Here is a 20,132-nt window from a genome sequence, read left to right as displayed (position 1 = left end):
TCTTTTGTCTTGCTCCTGAGACACCGTACTGAGTCCCAGATGTCAGTGATGTGCCAGTATGTTGGTCAGTTCACTAAAATCAACAATTTGATTTTAAATAGAACATTTGAAAGATAAGGTCAAAACCTGTTGTCTGGTTTTGACTAGTATTTGGTGTGAACTACCATGGGTGTGAAATTCTACATTCACTGAGCTATCAGGTCCCTGATAAACATTTCTGATTATCATTAAAATCTTAAAATTTTGCGTCTTTTTTCCTGGTGCTGGAATAATTGATACTTGTTTTTTGGGAGACTTCGTGTCTTTGGAAAGCAGTCAAAACTATCTGAAATAGTGGATTTTCAGCTTTTAAATGGTATCATACCTTATTTTTCAACTTCCCTGTACTGTGAAGTAAAAAAGTAGAAGGTGAAAAGGTAGGAGAGAGTTAATAATGTAACAGTTTTAAAATCCAAAGGCTATGTTATAGAAGAACTAAGCTACTATTCTATATGCTTTTAGGACTAAAGCATTCTTTGAAATGCTAGCAATATCCTGAGGACTGTAAGAACAAATTAGTATAAATGTTTAGTCTTGTATTTATATCTAAAAATAACACATTCAGTAAGTATCTCTTAAGGCAGCTTTGTCTCATCAATATATTGTGTCTTCAATAACTTTGAAGTACAAAAACTTTAAATTTATACTTTGGAAAGTTTTCACAACAGTTTTTTCAACAAAATATGGTTTCACAACTTCATATATGGAAAATCACACTAGTAGTATATGTGGGTAAAAGTCCCCTGTATTCTTTCTTTTCTGCTAAGTTTTGCATCTTTACGTTCGGCTTCTGAATGTATATATGTCTTGATGTTTGAATTGTGCTTATCAGATAGCTTTCTGGAGTCTTATCTTTGCCTTTACAGATAGCTTTAATTAACTTCAGTGGATAAAATGGCTGTGGCTTTCTCTGCAGTTCAATTTGTAAAAAGGTCTCAGGTTTTTATTTTTGTCATTTTTCTTTGTTTGAAAGAGATCTTTGTTATGTTATCTAAGTTTGCTTTTTTTTTTTCTCCAAAGTTGAAATTTGACTTTAAATAATATTTTGTAATGAATAAAAGATGCTGGATATGCTGAATGAATATGAAACATTTGTTTTCTTGCTGAACTAAGTATATAAACTGTAGGATAGATCTTTGTATTTAAATATCCCAAATGTAATAACACAAATGAGTTCCAAAGTCACCCAAGTTCTGAATATGGTTGTTGCCCACAAAAGACAAGTGTACAGACACTTAGTTTAGCTTAGATGTATTATGCTAATAAAAACCTTCTTTGTTTTAGCACTGTTTTTGTCAGAGCTGCTAATCTTTCACTTTCAATGTACTTCTTTTTACACTAAAATGTATATTTCTATTTGTAATACCACCTATACAATCTTTTAGAGTTGTACATGAAGGATTTCCTTATGTAAAATATTATTTACAATTATAATGTTAAATATTATTTTATAATTGCAGAGGGGATTAGCTTTAAAAAAGATTGCCTAGACTATAAGGTTTCCAGACAGATTGAACACCTGTAAAATGTCTTTGTTCTCTGATATTTAAAAATACAATCAGTATTATGGAATAGGTTTATAACTGCTGTTAGATACAAGGGATTTTTTTTTCTTTAGTGATTGTATACTGCTTTCTTGTCTAATCTTGCCTTCCATTAGAAATCCAGTGGGGAGAAGATGGCCGACCATTTCACTTCCTCTTTTATACTGGCAAGCAGTCGTATTATTCATTAATGCATGTAAGTATGTTATCTGGAATAAATAATGTCAGCTCCAGTCAAGTGCATGTTATTCTAGAGGTGACACTCATGAGCTCCTGGGTTTAGTTATGTTTTCACAGTAGGCCATAATATCACCACTGAAGCTACATGCAATGTATATTTTTGTGTCACAGTATTTATTATTATGCACTTTTTTAATGTCACATTTAAGAGAACACACTACGTAATAGTTCTTCCTTTAATTTTTGGTTCATTTTACAGTTTTGACTATGGACTGGTTTTGAAGAAGGACTGGTTTTGAATAGTCTGAACACTTTCCTGTAGGCTCTGTCTACTTGGTAGCAAAAAATCAGTAGTGGAGAATGCACATACAACAAAAATGGCTAATTCTAGCAAATTAGCTAGAAATTTGCTAGAAATTCTAGCAAAGTTCATTGTAGAATAAAAAATAGTTCTTTTTTTTCCTCTGTGAAGGGCAAAGCTATAGGAAATGTTATTTGTGCTGACATTTAGTGTGAAGAAAATTTGCATTTAAACTGCTTAATTGATTTTTCTAAGATGGTTTCATTCATGCAAACTTAAGGCTTTTTCTGATTAATATGGTTCCAGGAGTAAAGGATCTGCATCTTTTACCTTTATGAAAAAAACTGTATCTAATAGAATACCATTAGACCCTCCCTGAGTCTTGACATGGGTTGTGAACAGACCTTTCATATCTGTGACCATCAGTAGTACAAGCATTATCTGCATCTTTAGAGGTGTCCATGGGAAAACATTAGTGTTTCTCACATGTACTTATAGAAGACAACAGCATTAATAATGTATAATGTAATAATGGAGAAATATTTAATTGGATATTCACATCAGATTTTGTTTCCTCATTAGATAGTTTCAAGAAGTTAGTTCTGAGGTTTGTCAGTTGTCAGAAAAACAAACTTCATGGTCACAAATTCAGAGCACAGCTTTACTGAGAATAGTGTTTTTATTAGAATGATCTGATATTTTTTTGAGTTCTGTGTACCCAAAGGACAAAATCCCCTCTTGTCAGGTACATTTATTTCTTTGGGAGAATAAAAAACACCCCCACTTTTTTTTTCTTCTTCTTTTTTTTTTGTTTTTGACCTTGGGCAAATGAGCTTCTTGCCCTGGCAGAAATGAAATGAATGATAAATGTAGAGAGTGTCTTTGCTGAGTAATGGAGCTGCAGCATAGGCTTTCCACAGAGGTTTTCTCCTGCACAGCCCGAGGCAGCCCGAGGACCCCTGCTGTTCATTTAAATAGGTATGTCAAATCTGCCTCGAAAAGCCGCTGGTTTGATCTGTGGTAATATTTGTGAAGGTTCCATATGGACTTGAGCCCCCTGCAGTGCTAAGAAATAATGTACAACGCTTCATGGTGCAGACGCAAATTTTCCCTGAAAAGGGATGCAGTGCTGCGTTTTAGCTGTCGGAGAGGATGATGGAGCTGACGCGCTAGGCCTGTCAACTTGTTACACGGATGGGTTGCACGCAGCAAGGCTGTGGAAAATCTGTGCCTTTTAACTTTTCTACTTAATCACGGTTGTAGCATTGCCTTTAGACTGTATGCTACATTAATTCTCTTCCTGCCTTCTGCCTTTCATCCCAAGTTTCACGGAAAAAAGTAAAGCATGCAGGTCTTGTAGAGGAGCCTTATCAAACAGCTGTCATCTGACAAGCCATTTGCATTTGTTTTGGCTGAAACAGAGCAACCCAAGGGCAAGATGTTTTGTTGCATTCCATCATAATGAAGAAATTACAAATTTTACAAGGAGCACAAGTTTATTTTTAGCTCTTCCTAGCAGTTAGAGTGTGCAAGCTTGGCTTGGAAATCTCTGAAAGTATAGTGCACGTTTTGTTTCTAAGAGCGTGGCAACCACCTTCAAACAAATGGCCTTGACAAATGCATTTTTCATTAGTATAAGATACCTGAGTGTTCTTCAACTGTTTCTGAATATTTTCATTAAATAGCCTTCTATAAATGTAAATCCATTAAGTGAGATTTAACAGGGTTTTTTTCCAAGTTGGCCAAATGAAAGCCAAAATCTGCATGAAATTCCCAACATTGTCTTAACCACTTATTAAACTAATGTATATTTAACAAAATGTATTCCTAAGTCTCAAAGCTAATTAATTTGTTCAGAAAAGAGTTGTATGTTAATACAGCCTAGTGTGAGTAATCAATCCGATTTGAAGATGTCTTTTAAGTTGCTACATTAAATGTAATAAACAGGATAAACATATTATTTAGCTTAAACTTGTATGTTGTTAATTACATAGGCTCATGTGGAACTTGAATTTTATTACCTATTAGTTATATAACTGGGCATAGCGTTACTGTTTAGTTAGTGCTTATAAAAAATATTGTCCACTTACTGAAAATAAACTAACTTAGTATGTATTATAATTGCCAATATACATGTTTGGCTTTCAATATGAACTGAACTATCATACAAGATATTTGTTACATGCATTATTGTTTTTGTTCTGCTTGTTGAATAAAGTTTAGCTGTAGGGAAAAGGACAAGTTATTTTTCTTCTGATATACAAAAGACTGTTTATTGCATGAAACACCATTTTGCAAATGTTTGATAGTGCATTTGATCATCATTTCACTTAAAAGTTTTTTAGAATAATACAATTTTGTAATGTGCAGAACAAGACAAAATGGTATCTTCATACCATTGCGCACAGGAAAATAGTAATTCCATGTAATCATGCATGTGCATTTTTTAGAAATATCAGGGCTGATGGATTGAGGTAAATACTCTAACAATTGAGCATTTTAACTCTCAAAAATATTCCAAAACTTAAAACCATTCAAAGTGTATGCTGAACTCAAAACACAAGAAACAAAGTAAAGTGCAAGCTGAGGTAAAATGTGGGCTCTGCAGCATATCTTAAATATAATGTTGATAGAATTTTTTCCCCATAAAAATCTCTTTTAGGTATTCATTTGCTGATTTCTTCCCTATTTTTAATGCAGAGTAAAATATTTTTTTGTTATTTTAAGTGTCCTTGTAGAGATCTGAAATTTGATCTCTCGATTGGAAATGGAAGCATTTCAGTATATAGTCAATCTTGTAAAATCAGCTATTTTGATTGTGTAATAGCTGAGTTTACAAGGCACACAGATGTGTACAGTCATGAATTGGACTATTGAATCCTCAAGTGATTAGTAAAATCTTCACCTGCCAGCTTTGAAAAAGCAAGTGTGTCTTCAGAAGCTTTCTTTAGCCGTTGGGGAGTGAAGATTTGTCAGATAAATTATTGGGCATTACATGTGATTCCTGATTTTGCAAAGGCTCATCCACATACTTTACTTCACACGTGAGTGGTTCTTTCAGTCTGTTGGCTTTATCTCTATACAGAGATAAGATACATGCATCAATTTTTTTAGTATTTCAGACCAAAATTTTATAAGAGTTGCAAGTCCACTTTCATTGCCAGAAATATGTAGGAAATTATATTTAACATTTCTTTTACACTTGGAATTACTTTAAAATGCTACTTTTCAATGTTGCTTGACTTCATCTCCTGTGTAAAGGGTTCTTTGTCTGAATAGACATGATTGCTGTAATTTAACCAGAACAGTTTAAAGAGATAATTTTAATTCTTAAAAGTGCATGTTCTTAAAACTTAAACAGGCTGTGGAGTGTTGATGTTCTTTGGGATTACCTAGGGAGGGTCTTGAGGAAAATTTTATTCTTGCTGCTCTTCTAAACCTTTTTGTTATTGTAAGTGACAATTAATTTCTTAGGCTAAAAAGTGGTAGATGGTAACCCATATCTCATTTTATTTGGCTGTGTTTATCAATAGTTTCCAAATATGACAAAATCTTTAAGTCTTCTTCTAACTTGTGTCATGTTACCTGAAAATACTTGAGTTGCTGTTTAGAAGCAATTCTGACTGTAGTCAGTCTGTCTTAAGGTCACAGCTGTGATTTCTTCCCTGTGACCTTTTCTAAAGAACTGTATTGTAACTGTGTTGAACTCCTGTTCATGTATTTTTGCTGACCATACCAGTAAATAAATATGTATGCCAGAATGTATTGGAGGAGGATGGGTGGTTGTGAGGAGGCAGGCAGGAGACTGCTTTTGCAGGTAGAGTGGGGACACCCTCTGCCTTTGAAGGCAAGAGGTAAGTCAAGAGTAGCAGTAAGGTGAAAAAGCTCCATACACATTTATAAGACCTAATAACCCAGTACGTCTTCTAACCATCTGACACCAAAATATCATCTTTGTGCCTGGCTTGACTTCTTCCAAATGCAGAAACTCATGGAGCTCATCAGATTCAATCTCTGACTGTTCCAGCTGAGCTCTTGCCACTTTGCTGAGGGACAGACACAGCCCTCCTTCCCCTTCTCTTCCCTCACTCTGTAGTCCCAAACAGAAGCTTCCATACTCATTCTTTACCATGTCTTAACTACAGATACCTAAAAGTTGCTTGGTGCAGGCACACCTCATGCTCTCTAACCCAAACTGTGTCTGTTTTTAATGTATAGGCAATAATTTTTGAAGCCTAATGGTCAGCTGTGAATGGAGTTGTTAAGATTACTAGAGTGATGTGACATAAATTTTGCCCACAGTAGTAATACTGTATCTTGTTTCCTTAGAGGACTGTGGTTATATACTAAGGTTTCAAAATACTTGAAAATAGGATTTCTGCTCTTCTATGTAATGTTGCCTGTGTTTGAGGATAAATAAACTTTTTTTAAGTTGAAAATTTTTCATAGTTCCTATCTGTTACAATCACCCCATGAAAGATAAAGGGTTTCTGAAAGGCATACTGCTATAATATGGCTTGTTGCTATAATATATGAGTTCTTGTGCTGTCTCAAAAGTGAGTGATTTCGTACTTCAAGATTTTTAGCTGTGGAATTATTTAAAAAATATTTTGTTCCACTGTGACATTGAAAATGTCATCAGTGACCTGCGTCAGAGACTTCAGTGAGTTGTCCCTATTTAAATGCTTCGAGTGCAGCTCAGATAACAATCTGTTCTTTGTTCATACATTTTTAGTACAAATATTTTTAGTGTATGTGCAGGTGTATTTTATATTAGTGAAAAAATGAACAGTAGGTGTTTATAACTAAGCAAGGGGCTTCTATTTTTTGGTTATTTTTCACTGTTGCAGATATTTCACTGCATCCTGTTATAAATCCCAGTTTTATGTTAAGAACTAATATTTCATTAGTTAATATCTGATAGCACAGAGATATCTCATGTTTCTTTCTTTAGTGTTTTTTCCTAAGTAATAGAAATAAAAATCCCCAAACTATTGTTTCTTGTTCCCACTGATTCTTACACTGTTGTTTCTCTGTAGTATTTGCTAATACTCATATTAGTGCAGCATAGGAAAGTGACTATAAGCTTTTTATTTCACTCCTAAATGAAAATAAATTATTTGGCATAGAAGTACTTGGTTGCAGTACAACTGTTCTGTTGTTTCAATATAATTTAAAATTATTTCTCCAAATAATCCTATTTACCTTAGCATCATTTTGATCACTTTTGTAATTAAGAGTATTATAACTTATATTTTAGAACAAGTGGTCTTCATAATTTCTGAACTGAAAAAAACCCCTAAAAATACTTTATTTAAAATGTGTTTCTTCTGTAGTATTTTTACTGTGACTTTTTTGAGTATTTTTCCCTTTTTTTTTTTCTTTTTTCTCGGAGTACTAAATCACTGTCACACCATTGTTTGAAAATAATAATATAGCTAAGAATTTTGAGAAAATTGTTTTAAAATAGTGAAAATTCAGAGTAGGTCCATCTGCATAGTTGAAAGAACAGAAATGCTTACTATGATAAATGTGCAACTACCCATCCATGTAGACATGCCAGGGTAAGGTAAAAAGTTGTGACTGATACAGACCACCAGTAAATCTGATGCTTCTACATGTACAAAAATCCTAACTAAATGAAATTAAATACATCTTAAACCTTGTCAGTATTTTGAGGAAGTCAAACCAGAATGTGAATGCACTGATGAAATTATTGTGCAGTATGGTTTGGAGTTGCATTCATTATACAAATATAGTTGTCTTTCCATGTACAGTTGAGATTTTTTTTTTATAAACATATAAGAAGGGAAAAAACACTGTTGCAGAATTCAAAATAAATCATGTTGAACTGCATATGATTTTTTTTTTCCAGAGCTCTGCTTGTTTTCTGACCTCTGTATTTTAAGTGTTTGAAGAGTAAAGCCATTTAAACATGTGTTTTAAGTAGCAAAATGTAAATATTAAATGAAAAAACTCTGTTTAAATACTTCTTCCATTTACATTTAAGGATACATATGAAAAATTTCTGAATGTTCAGAAATATCAAGACCAACTGACAGCTCAAGACCTTCCTCTTCAGAAGGAAAAAAGGTAAGCTTCCAATTAGAATGAATATTGGTAGTGGTTTTCTTATTGTGCTTTCATATTCTGTTTTGGCACTTCTGGTAGTTCCCCACGCTGCCTGCCTTCAATTCCACAAACACTTTTTCAGGCTTTTGCTCTATTCCTTGTGTAATATTTGTATGGTAATTTCATGTTGAAAAGTTTTACCAGATATGTGTGCAGCACTCACTTCTCATTGTTAGAACAGGGAAACCCCATCTATTTCTCTTACTCTTTAAACTCTCTGCTCTTTCAATATTCTTTGCTTTATAAAAGTTCTGAAGTGTGATTTGAAAATAAACAGAAAATATCCAGAATTCTATGTTTCATTATAAAACATACGTGTATTCATATATATGAATGTTTTTATATATATAAAACATATATTCTGTATGAGTTTTTCTAACTAATTATGTCTTTTATTAAAGCATTAAAAAAAGAGGTAAACTTCTTATAAAAAAACATGGGCTTTTAAAGTACCAACTACATTGTTCCTGCTTTTAAAATCTCAAGACCTATGGCTGAGCTCTTTAATAGTGTTTGATTACAGTTCTTGAATATTTTAGCTTACCAATATTTAAATTTGTCTAATTTAAAAGAGTCTCAAAATACTTAATTTCACTATTCTTCTTCTAATGGCTTTGAACAAAAATTATCAAAACCTAGAAATTTTAGAAAAGCTCATTTGGCTGGTTTTCTTTAATTATCACCACTATTAGTAATTTAATTTAGTGTCTGTTTTTTTTCTGTTTTAACTTCTCTGGTATGCACAGCAAACTCTTCATCTAGTTAGCCACTGGACAGAAAAGCTCCATGCCAACCAGAAGCTATGGGAAATCTACATTTGTTGGTTTCTAGGTGCATCCAGTCAGGATATGCTTTTAGGTACTGTTTGCACCTCTTAGACTGTAGTCTTGATTTTTTTGAGATTTCTGCAAGGATTTTATATTAGAAAATTAAGTTAAGCAAGTATTTAAAAGAAATGGCTGCAGCTAGAAAGTTTTGGTTTAGGCATTTACGGCTTTTCTGTATAGTTACTTTTTTCCCAGTCCCAAGTTGTTTTTAATCTTTGTTCTTGCTGTGCATTTTCTAGCCAGATTTATGCATTGCTCCAGGAGCACATCGTGTTGGTTTGTCACTTCTTCATTTCAGCCATTTGTTATTAATGTTAAGGAAGAGAAAGAATTAATTTGTTGAGATTATTACAGTTTCTTAAATAACAGAAGTTCATGTTTCTTCATGATATAAATAGCATTCTGTGACCCACAGAATGTTTTATTATAGATTTGTGTTAGGTTCTGAGCAGACAAGAAAACAAATGAATTTAGTTTCTTGCTGCATGCTGCTGAAAAATAGCCTGACTCCTTACAGAGCTCAGCCAGTGGATTTACTGATGTGAAAAACGACCTAAAGCTAGTCAGAGATTAAAGGTTTTTCCCTGTTAGGTTTGTAAAGCTCAGAGAATTTAAAGAATTTTTGATACTTACTTCTCACCTCAATATGGTACTTCCTCTGAGATTAGTCTGGATAGGATAATTTATCTCCTAAGTATAGGTAGAGGGTTGGTGGGAAGGGCTGGGTTTTGTTTTTTTTTTTTTTGTTTGAGAGGCATGGAGTTAGGAGTTTGGTTGAGTTTTTTTTTTTTCCAGAAAATAATCTATTGTGAATCCATTCTGTAATATTAACTGTAGGGTTAGGACCTTATCTGAGCTACTTCAAGTTTATAGGTTTTCACATGCAAGAAATTTTTGCCAGCTTCAGTTGAAGTAGCAAGTAGCAGTATGTAAATGTATATATATACTCGAGTCTGTCAAGATTGGAAGCTTTTTAAAATCATTGTTAAAATCTGACTTGTTTCTAAATAATCCTTTCTCATGCCCTGACTTAGAAAAGTATTAATATGCATGCTTGGGAAGTAGTACTCCTTAAAAACACCTTCAGAGAAGGAGTGTTTCACTGAATCACAGCTTCCTCCATGCTGCTGAAAACAGTTTCTAAAAATCGTGAGGAATTAAGAAGCCAGTTACATCTTTGCTTTAAATTTACCTGATAATGTTGTTATATATTTTTATGGCTGTTTAGTTGGTCACTTCATATCATATATATTTCAAATATTTACTTCAAGCATTGGTTTTTCTTTGCTTTAGCATCTCTGTATGAGGCTGTTTTCTTAGAAATTTTTGCTTTTGCTATCATCAGTGCAGTCACTGTGCTGAGCAGCTCAAGATTACACAGTAGATAGAACACAGGGTGTCACTGCTATGTTAGTATTTGACTATGCTTACTGCTAGTGCTGTTCTTTGTATTGATCAGGAAAGTAAAGACCAGTGGCAAAAGAATTTGATTTTAACATTCTGCCTTTGATTTTGCTCTTTGCTGCTAGTAAACCAAATTTTTCCTGGCAGCAGGCTTTTAAAAATAAGTCATACACTGGGGGGAAGATCACTTCTTATTACAGTGTTACTCTAACTCAGTCTCTGACTTCAATAATATGAATAATGCATAGCTGATACTCATAATGGTCATGTGGTTAATTCAATACATGAAGTTACCATACCTTTCAAAAGGCAGGTCTTTTAAAATCAATGTAAGCCTTCTCATGTTTACTTTAGGAATGGGATCTGCATTCATTTGTAATGGAAAATGTATTTCTGAATGAAGTATGACTGAATGTGTGGTCTTTTGTGATGTAACTGTAATTGCATGGTTAATTAAATGAAGAATATATGTGATATTTTAAACAGAAACCTGGCTGGCAGCAGATGGCTGACTAAGATTGAATTGGAAGAAATGTTGTTAGAAAAAGTGTCAGATGATGATGTAAGTAATTAATCTTCCTAATCTTAAGGAGGCTTGTGTCTTAAAAATACAGACTCTGGGTACACTTTTGGGTATTGGAAAGGTATTATTCAGAAGGAGGTGCTCTTCAAAAGAGTTTTCTGTCTTCTCATGAAGTCTGTATGTGTTCATAGCACTGTCATATTCATGTTGTTTTGAAGTGACGTGTTCTGTATTGTGCTAGATAAAAAAATATCAATGCTCTTAAAAACTTTCCATTGTTATTACCATAATTTAGTTTTTCTCCTGGCAACATTGTGAGGTCTAGAGTACTCATTCCTGTAATCTGATTATGTGGTCAGGAATGGGTTATAAGAATTTATTTTAGAAATAAATAGGCATTTTTTGTACTTACAGATGAAAAATAGCCAGGGCTAGAACTGCTGTTACTAATTGTAAAGAAGGGGTAAATATTCAACGTGGGAAAATGCAATGGAACAATAGTAAACCTGCACAGAGTTAAGTTATTTAATGTTAAGGATTACATGGTAATGATAGAAAAATCACAGAGGGCTTACTAGAAATAAGGAGCCCTTTTTCTTAGTGATTGACTACACAATCAAATAACAGAAACAAGATAAAAATCTGTGCAGATCTGTAGTTTGATACAGGTTATCTCCTGTTACATTCTCCTTGGTATGAATATGGTGGGAGAGAAGAGAGTTTTGCAGCTTTCTCAGTGTCTGCAAACTGTATCACTGTAGGTTTGGAGACATCCTTTACATCTGTCTCTGGGGATTCATCCTAATAGTCATACACTTCTTTCTCACTCAGAGCTTTTCCCTGCAGTCCCCTGTAGAGCATTAGATTTTGTAACAGCAGATTCAGTCTATGTGGCCAGCTTTTGGAAGCTTGAATATGACACTACCAGAGAATGTGACTATTTGTCTGAACATTCCAAGTGTTTTCTCACCTAGAAGCAGTGTTCCTCAATCTTGTCTGTCCTGTGAACAACAGCTTTGCAAAAATAGCATAACAGCAGCAAACATATCTCTGGGGATAAGACTATTCATCCTAATAGTCATACGCTTTTTTTCTCACTCAGAGCTTTTCCCTGTAGAACATTAGATTTTGTAACAGCAGGTTCAGTCTATGTGGCCAGCTTTTGGAAGCTTGAATATGACACTACCAGAGAATGTAACTATTTGTCTGAACATTCCAAGTGTTTTCTCACCTAGAAGCAGTGTTCCTCAATCTTGTCTGTCCTGTGAACAACAGCTTTGCAAAAATAGCATAACAGCAGCAAACATGCCTTTGCTCAGTTGTCATCTGGAACAGTGGCATGTGATGGCTTCCTTGTCTGTGGGGGATGTGAAAAGGTCTCAAGCAGATTGTGGTCCATAAGCATAAGTTAGAAGTAGTTGTTGTAAATTCTCCATCCTGATAATACCCAGGAGACTTTCTCTACCTTACTTGCAGTAGAAGCCATTAAGACCTCAGTGTTTTCAGTAGTTCCTGCATTTGGAATGGCTACTTTTCCTCTGCCAGGTCTACTTGTACAACCAAAACCAGAACATTTTGGTGTTCTTCACTGCTTGGTTTTAGTACATTCTGTACATTAGTACATTTTACATCTGTAAAAGTACATTGCAATAAACTTAATAAAAACCCAACCAGCTAAAAGCCTACACTAAACCCTTCTATAGATTGGCCCCTCCCATGTAAGACCACAAAGCCTGAGTCTATAGTAAAATACCTTGTTTAAATACATTTCAAATGTCTCAGTATGAGCCGCCAGTCTTTCCTGCTCAAATTCTTACCTTTTACCACTGCAACAAAAATTTCAGTGGTGTTTACATTATTAAACAAAATCAGAGTTATTGAATTTTTTCCTTTGCACTCTCCAAGTGAAAACAGTTGGAAGCTTTCTACTTCTATAGTCTCTGTAATTTCTATATGTTTTTATTTCCATATTTCTGCTCTTCAAAGGCTTTACCACAAGTCTGTGTCATTGTTAGGTAAAAGTAGTTTTCAAGTGGTGTCAGAGTTCCAGGGACTACTATTAAGTTACAAGAAAAGTAGTAATTTTATGCTAGAGAAGACTCTACAGAAGACTGTAAAAGAGAGAGAAACAAATACTTGCAATAACTACTTGTAAGTAAAAAAAAAAACACTTCAAAAATCAGGTTATGATATCTATATGAAAAATCCATTCTTGATGGTATGATACCTTTATATCTGGTGACAGCTGTCTGGAGCTCCTGTCAGTGACACTTGGTAACAGGGCATCCCAGCTTTTGGTACAAATGGGTTAACACACTGGTGTGTACTCTTTAATCACATGTTGAAGAACTTTGGAGGGAGGTATAAGGGGGAAGGAGAACCACACAGTAGCAAAGGATAATTTATTTCAAGAGGTTGCCCTTTAAGTCAAGTATCTCTTGAATTTTTAAATACCTTGATTGTTCAGTTTTAAAGGAAATCATAAACATTAAAGTAACTCAGCTTGAACAGCCAAAGATAGGCATTTTTGTATATGTTATGAAATATAATCATTTATGAGATTCAGTTCAGTGAAATAAAATTATTTCCAAATCAGTCAATATGCTGACTTACTAAAAAGCAAGTGAAAATCTTTTCCTATTTTAATAAGACAATAATAAAATAATTAAGACATCCCTCCAATGTTTTTTTTCCTTTTTTTTAAGTGAGATGAACTTCATTCTAATACAGTAATCCTGTATTGAAAAGGGGTTGGCTATGCTTTGGAGTAAAGTTTAACTGTTTTCTGAAGAAAGGACTAGATGTCTTTAGTCACACAGGAAATGATGCAACTGCATGCTGTTCTTAAATCAGCATGTGGGTGCAAAAGTGTCATCTTGTCAGAAATCATCAATAAAAGTGAAGTAGGAAAGATCCATTAAATAAAAATAGAAAGTTTTCGCAAATGCAATTACACTTGCATACTTTAATGAAGTCTTGTTGTCTTACAGTATTCAAGATTTATTCAACTCTTAGAAAAATTGGTAGCATTGCCATGTGCTGACATCGAGGAGAAGTATATACAGAAGTTTTCCAAAGAAGTTCCTGTGCAGTTGCAGAAAGTGGTTATTGAGCCCTTGCAGCATGACGAGCGAGGAGTGGCCTTCAGCACTGGGGAAGGTAATAATTTCAAGCTGATTTGTAACGATGCAGACTTTTGCATGACATGGACTGGTCAGAAAGTACAAATTTTTGGTTCAGACTCCTATAATCTGTCTTGTATATGTATTTTTATGCAGTGATAGTTCTGTAAACAGGACTCCATTTGTATCCTACAGGTTGTAGGATACAAAAGGACTTTGATTTTTGGGCAGAGCTGACTGCTGAACATAAATAGTGGAGGACTGCACAAACAAGTATAAATAGTTCCATGGAGGTAACAGTGTTGTTGCTTAGTATAAAAATGGCATGCTTAGACTAGTATGTAACCTTTATCATGCCTTTTGTAGGCAGTCCAGCAAAGGGGAACTTCAAAGATGCAAAGAATAAATAGCAAGGCATTTGGATATTTACAAACACCTAGGAAAATGTGAAGAGGAAATTTCTAAATATGCGACAGAGATGGATAATGGGATATTGATCGTTCATACTGAGATGCAGGGGATGTCAGACAAAAGCCATGAAGGTCTCTGTATCTTCTAAACATGGGCTGTTATGTTTTCATTGGAGAGACACACAGCTGGAAAGCAATATAGGATATAGGATATGAGTGATTGCATAGAAAAAATGTGACAACAACATGTGTAGAAAATACTGATGATTTTCTGGACAAAGCATGTGTGCACACACACTTTATGCTGTATATTTAAGAGGAATCTTAGAGATTGTGGGTATTATGCAGCAGGCAGCAGATGATAGTAAGAACAAAGGTCACAGAGAATTTGAGGTGCAGGATGGCTAGAGAGCTGCTTTACCTGGATTGTCTTCAAGATTACATGACAACAAAGATGTGAGAGCAGCAGACTGTGATTTAATTTGCACTGGTTTTCAGTAGTGTCTTCAGAACAGTAGTTAATGAAATTTGATGGCCATGCAACCTGTGTGATTTAAGAAAAGCCACCAGGTTTAATAAGTTCAAAACCAGTCTTGTTTGTGCCCCATCACCCCCAAAATGAAGAAGAATGTCTTATTTGTTTCATAATTCCTTTATCAGAATGATTGCTTCCTTCCTTTGTGCTGATGTAGATTGGTTTCCCAACACAGACTTCTCCCCCACTTAGCAGACAGTGAATTAAAATATATTAAAAGATAGTTGTTCTTTGTTTGCATTTTTTGTTCTTACCTCAGCCTGTAAAACCAAACAGCTGGCACTGTATGAATGTGATGAGATTTGTTTAACTACTTGGGCTTTTGAAGTTCTGGAGAATGTTGAAGCCTCATAAAAGATTTGGTTTAATTCCTTTAAGGTAAAAGAAAAACTGCCAGAGCTACTGCAGTAGTTTATGACAATGGGACTGGAAAAATTACAGTGAATGGAATAGATATTTTACATTACTTCCCAGTGCTGCAGGACAGGTGAGAGAGCACTATGAAATACTGTATTTTACCGTAATTAAATTATTCCAGCAAAAGTAATGCCATACTACCATAATGCTATGTTGATTCTGTGTTCTTGTCTCTGTACAACTATCTGTTTCATACAAATGTGTCTTGAATTTCCTCCTAATTTTCAGGAGTTTACTGACAGGCAAGCCTTGCTCTGTGCTCCTTGCCTCACATTTTCTGAAGGGATGCAAAAAAACCGACAGCATGGACTGTTTAATAGTTCAAATTTTAGTCCCCTTAGAAAGGGCTTGAAATTCATTTTAAAAATTAATAATGAGCATTATCATTTGTAAGTGTTTCACAAGACATTTGCAAATTGCATGAATGTGTAATTACGCTGGTATACAGTAACATAGTGGAAGCAAACAAGGTGAGGCTTTTCATATAAAGCTTCAAATTTTGGAGGATGTGCACAGTCTGATATAGAGAAGACTTCTCATTAGGCTGACATAAAGTTTCTATTCCTAATGTGATTTTTATTTTTATTTGGTATTATGATTTTTAAGCTCAAGAATAAAGGGAGAGGTTGCTCAGTTTCAATATCCAGAGCTGACGGATCTTGGCTTCCTTAGAGAAGTAGTTGTAAACTGAACTTAAAGTATGTACCACTGGCAGTTGGAATATGCTCCTAGCTGCTAATTTCCTATTGATTTGGATGAGATATGAATGTTTTTCTGGATCTCTGCCCAAAGTTAACTATGTTTTTTTAATATACAATGATAAGAAATGTGCATAGCATAGAACTTTATGCACATGATTTTTTTATTTTTTATTCATTTTTTTCCCCCTTAGGGAACAGTTATTGTTCCCTTTCCAGTTTCTTGGCAGAATTGGAAAACATGATATGGTTTGCACAGTCTCTGGTGGAGGAAGATCTGCACAGGCTGGAGCAATACGTTTAGCCTCTGCAAAAGCCTTAAGGAGTTTTGTGACAGAAAAGGAGGTGGAATTCATGAGGCAAGGTAGGAATTGAAATGATTTCAATGTTTCTTAATGTGTTTCTGGTAATTAACAGAATTAATACAAGGATCATTAAGGATCAGATCTGAGTAAATAATCCCAGTGAAACCTTGTATATTATATGAAAGGGATCTGCATTGATTTATAGACTGTTTTCACTTGTTTCCTAGCATCCTTTGTGTACATATTGGATGACTTCTCAAGCGTTTTTCCATCTGTTCATGACCTCTTTTAGGTCTATTAACCAGCTTATATTGCCTTAATATAGAATCACAAAACATGAGTGTGCATTCACTACTAAATAAATCTGGATCAGACATTAGTGAGCTGTAAGATACCAAGATTGTGGTTTGTTTTATTTTGCTGGTCACGTCTTGTTCATGTTTTAAAAAGTTTTCTTCTCCAGCATAAACGCTGGAGGGTTGGCTTTGAAGAGAGAGTAATGAGCAATGTTTGCTTTGAAGAGAGAGCAACATACTGCATGCAACTAGCCAAACCAAGGGTTTCCTTTCTTGCAGTATTTAGTGTTTACAAGTTACCTAGGATAAGATAGGATTTATTTAGGTAACTGCAGGATTTGATGCTTCTCGGTGATGAGTTGTCTATGCTCTTTCAGCAAACACAGTGAGCTGAACAGTGAGCTTTTAACTATGCTCTTTCTGGACTAGTAGCAAGAATACCTGCCTGTATTAGTTGCAGAATAGCTGTGATTTTTTTCACTCTAGTGCCAGGCATGAAACAAAAGCTGTGTTCATGCTTTGCAGCAAGTTTCTTTGACTGTACCTTTTCAACACTGGCAAGTATAACTTGCAGGGAAAACCCTTGTAAATAGACATTGTAATGAGTATGGCATCTTTACTGAGATCAGGTAATTGTGAACATATTTGGGACATTGCCAAATATACTTTTAAGTATATTGATATATATAAATGTATTTTTACTTACATATAAATATACCACATAACAGTGGTCTTCAGAATGGGGAATATGCAACTGATCCATTGGGATTCAATAAGAATGTGCTGTGTATAATTCATAAGTGAATAAATACATATATTTGGGAGTACATGCTCAAAAATACTGTTAGGACTGCATGATCAAAAAAGGTTGGAGACCACTTCTTTCAGGGCCTAAGCAATATGGGTAGATAAAAAACAATGGGTGGTTGTTTTAATGGTGTGTGAAAGAAAATATGAATGAAGTTCAGTTAATAAAGAGAAGTTTAAATGTTAGAGGATGTGATGGCACTCAGTGTTTTGTGGTTCTGAACCTTTAGCCCTCTAGATCATACAAATCACACAAATCAGTGAAAGTCAGAGTTATTTGCTCACACGTAGCATACCTGTAATATTAACTAGTGGCAGTAAATAAATGGGTGCTTTTCTGTGTCTTGTAGCTGGATTACTAACAGTTGACCCACGTGTGAAGGAACGAAAAAAGCCTGGTCAAGAGGGACCCAGACGGAAATTCACCTGGAAAAAGCGATAAGACTTGAGTATTTAAAGAGTGACAAAGTGCTACCACAATTTCAAAACATACTGATTTATGTTTTAAAAGTGTTGTATGAATATATTTAGTAATAAAGACTTTTTTTCCCCTTTATAATTATGATGTCTTCTGTTTAAAAAGCAACAAACAACTCTAAATTTATTTAAAATTGTGGAAAATCATGGTGCAATTTGATGGAATGCTAAATCTAAAATAGTCGCAAGTGCCAACTTTGCATCTTAATTTCAATGAAGTCAATAACAATTTAGAAAACTGTTGGTGGATTATAACTTCTAAAAATCAGTCTATTTGTTTAATGATTTGGGAGTTTAAATTCTGAAACTAGGCAGCTCATAACCAGGTATTTGGAGATCTTCAGTGTACCTCCCTTTGTGCCTTGCAGGTATCTGAGCATAAGCAACAACTTCCTGCTTAAACAGTGGTGGAGTTGAGAAGCCAGTGAGAATAGTACTGACAATTGAGGGGATCTTGAGGGAGGAACTGTCACAGAGGATAACCTTTGCCTGTGGAATCACTTGTCTCCAGGATGCTTCCCCAGGTTAAGTAGGGAGTGATTCAGAGCAAGTACCTAAATTTAATTTCTCTGAATCATCCTCTGGAGGAGTCAGTTTTTCTGTTCTTCCCCCAAATGCAGAAAGAGCTGGAGGGGTTAAGCTGAAGTTGTCTTTTAGAACACTCTTCTCCACCCCTTAAATCTCAAGAGGCCTGTTCAAGGAGGCGTGTTCCGAATATGGCTAATGCACAAAGATAGCATTGGACTCTTTGCCAAATACAGTCATAACTTTTCTGTTTTAAAATCAGAAGCAGAAGGTGATGACAGTGCTGCCCACCTCCTGTCTATAATTGTAGCCTTCCAAAATAGATTAGCGGTTACAGCGCTCACCCAAAAGCTTAAGGTTTTGGTTTATTGCCAGTTTCCTTCCTGGGACAGAGGTCAAATACTTCCAAGGAAGAGCATATCCTTCATCTGTCCTCTAGGAAGTGGGCCACAGCAAAAAAGAAGATAAAGGTTATCTCACCAGGAAAAGCAGAAATATACAACTCCGTAGTTTTAGCAACAGGGCACTTTGCAGCTTTCTTTTAATTTAGAACACATCAATACTTGGAATTCTTTCTTCCAGCCAGATTTTTTTAAGCACTAGAGTACCTGCTCTGCTTCTTTCTTGTTACCAAAAGCCACACCTCAGAGGTCACACAAAAGGTGCCAGCAGGTCACTGCAGGTGATAAGCAACTATAAGTGATGTCTACAGGTCATTATTTTCCCAAGCAGCGTTCAGTGGGCCAACAAATAAATAGACCTCATCAGCTGAGCAAAACAGAGGAGGTCAGAAACTGGGTTTGCATTCTTGACTGACATGTTTGTGATTCCTCTTCCCAAAGCCTGTGCTTCTTTTTAAGTTTTTCTCTATGAGAATACTCTGTGAACTTGGACAAGATTCCTCATTGCTAAGGTAGTACATCTTAATCAGAATACCTCAGGCTAAAATTACCTGAAAGGATGTTGTATTAAGTTGGCCTCTTTTCCAAAGTAACAAGTGATAGAATGAGATGAGGCTGCCTGAAGTTGTGCCAGGGGAGGTTTAGATTGGATCTTAAGACAACTTCCATCACCTATAAGATTGTCTAGCACTGGATCAGGCTGTCCAGGGAAGTGGTGGAGTCTCCATCTCTGAAGGTATTTATAAGACATGGGGATGGGGGATGTGGCACTTGGGGACGTGTTTTAGTGGTGGACTTGGCACCACTGGTCAGACTCTGAATTTAGAGATCTCTTCCAATGCAGAAGAATCTGTGACTGGTTAAATTGAATTCAACAGCTGAGGCAATTCACTTGTCCCTTTGGAAAAGAAATGGACGTTTTACATGAGAGATTCTACACTAAGGCAAATACAGAAAGGCTTAAGTAGCATTTCCTTAAATTTAAATCTGAATTGCTTGTGTGTAGCAAAATAACTCTATATCATGTATCAGCAGAAGTTGTGATTTGTAATAAAAACATTCATCCATGCTGGGACAGGTACCCAAGGACCCTTTTGCTGTGCACACTTGATGAAATGAACATAATCATGTGGTCTTGAAGGTGCTAGCTGAAGAAGATTCTGGAGAAGATTAAATAGTAGAATTTGTA

The 20,132-nt window shown here is 35.1% G+C and overlaps 1 protein-coding gene across 1 annotated transcript in view; it reads left to right on the top strand.

Moving 5' to 3' along the window:
- MRPS9 (mitochondrial ribosomal protein S9) overlaps positions 1 to 18,099 on the top strand; it is a gene marked incomplete at its 5' end in the record, with an annotated part of 34,636 nt that extends 16,537 nt beyond the window's left edge. The window contains 7 exons of the mRNA XM_039714421.1: positions 1,700 to 1,779; positions 8,075 to 8,157; positions 10,914 to 10,989; positions 13,941 to 14,109; positions 15,396 to 15,504; positions 16,327 to 16,496; positions 17,891 to 18,099. Coding sequence (XP_039570355.1) covers positions 1,700 to 1,779; positions 8,075 to 8,157; positions 10,914 to 10,989; positions 13,941 to 14,109; positions 15,396 to 15,504; positions 16,327 to 16,496; positions 17,891 to 17,982 — 779 coding nt within the window. The remainder of the gene's footprint in view (positions 1 to 1,699; positions 1,780 to 8,074; positions 8,158 to 10,913; positions 10,990 to 13,940; positions 14,110 to 15,395; positions 15,505 to 16,326; positions 16,497 to 17,890) is intronic.
- Between the last annotated feature and the right edge of the window lie 2,033 nt (positions 18,100 to 20,132).

This window comes from Passer montanus, unplaced genomic scaffold (genome assembly GCF_014805655.1).
Source record: "Passer montanus isolate IOZ18808 unplaced genomic scaffold, ASM1480565v1 scaffold3, whole genome shotgun sequence".
In the NCBI taxonomy this organism is placed as follows: domain Eukaryota; kingdom Metazoa; phylum Chordata; class Aves; order Passeriformes; family Passeridae; genus Passer; species Passer montanus.
This window is presented reverse-complemented; position numbering and strand designations above follow the sequence as displayed.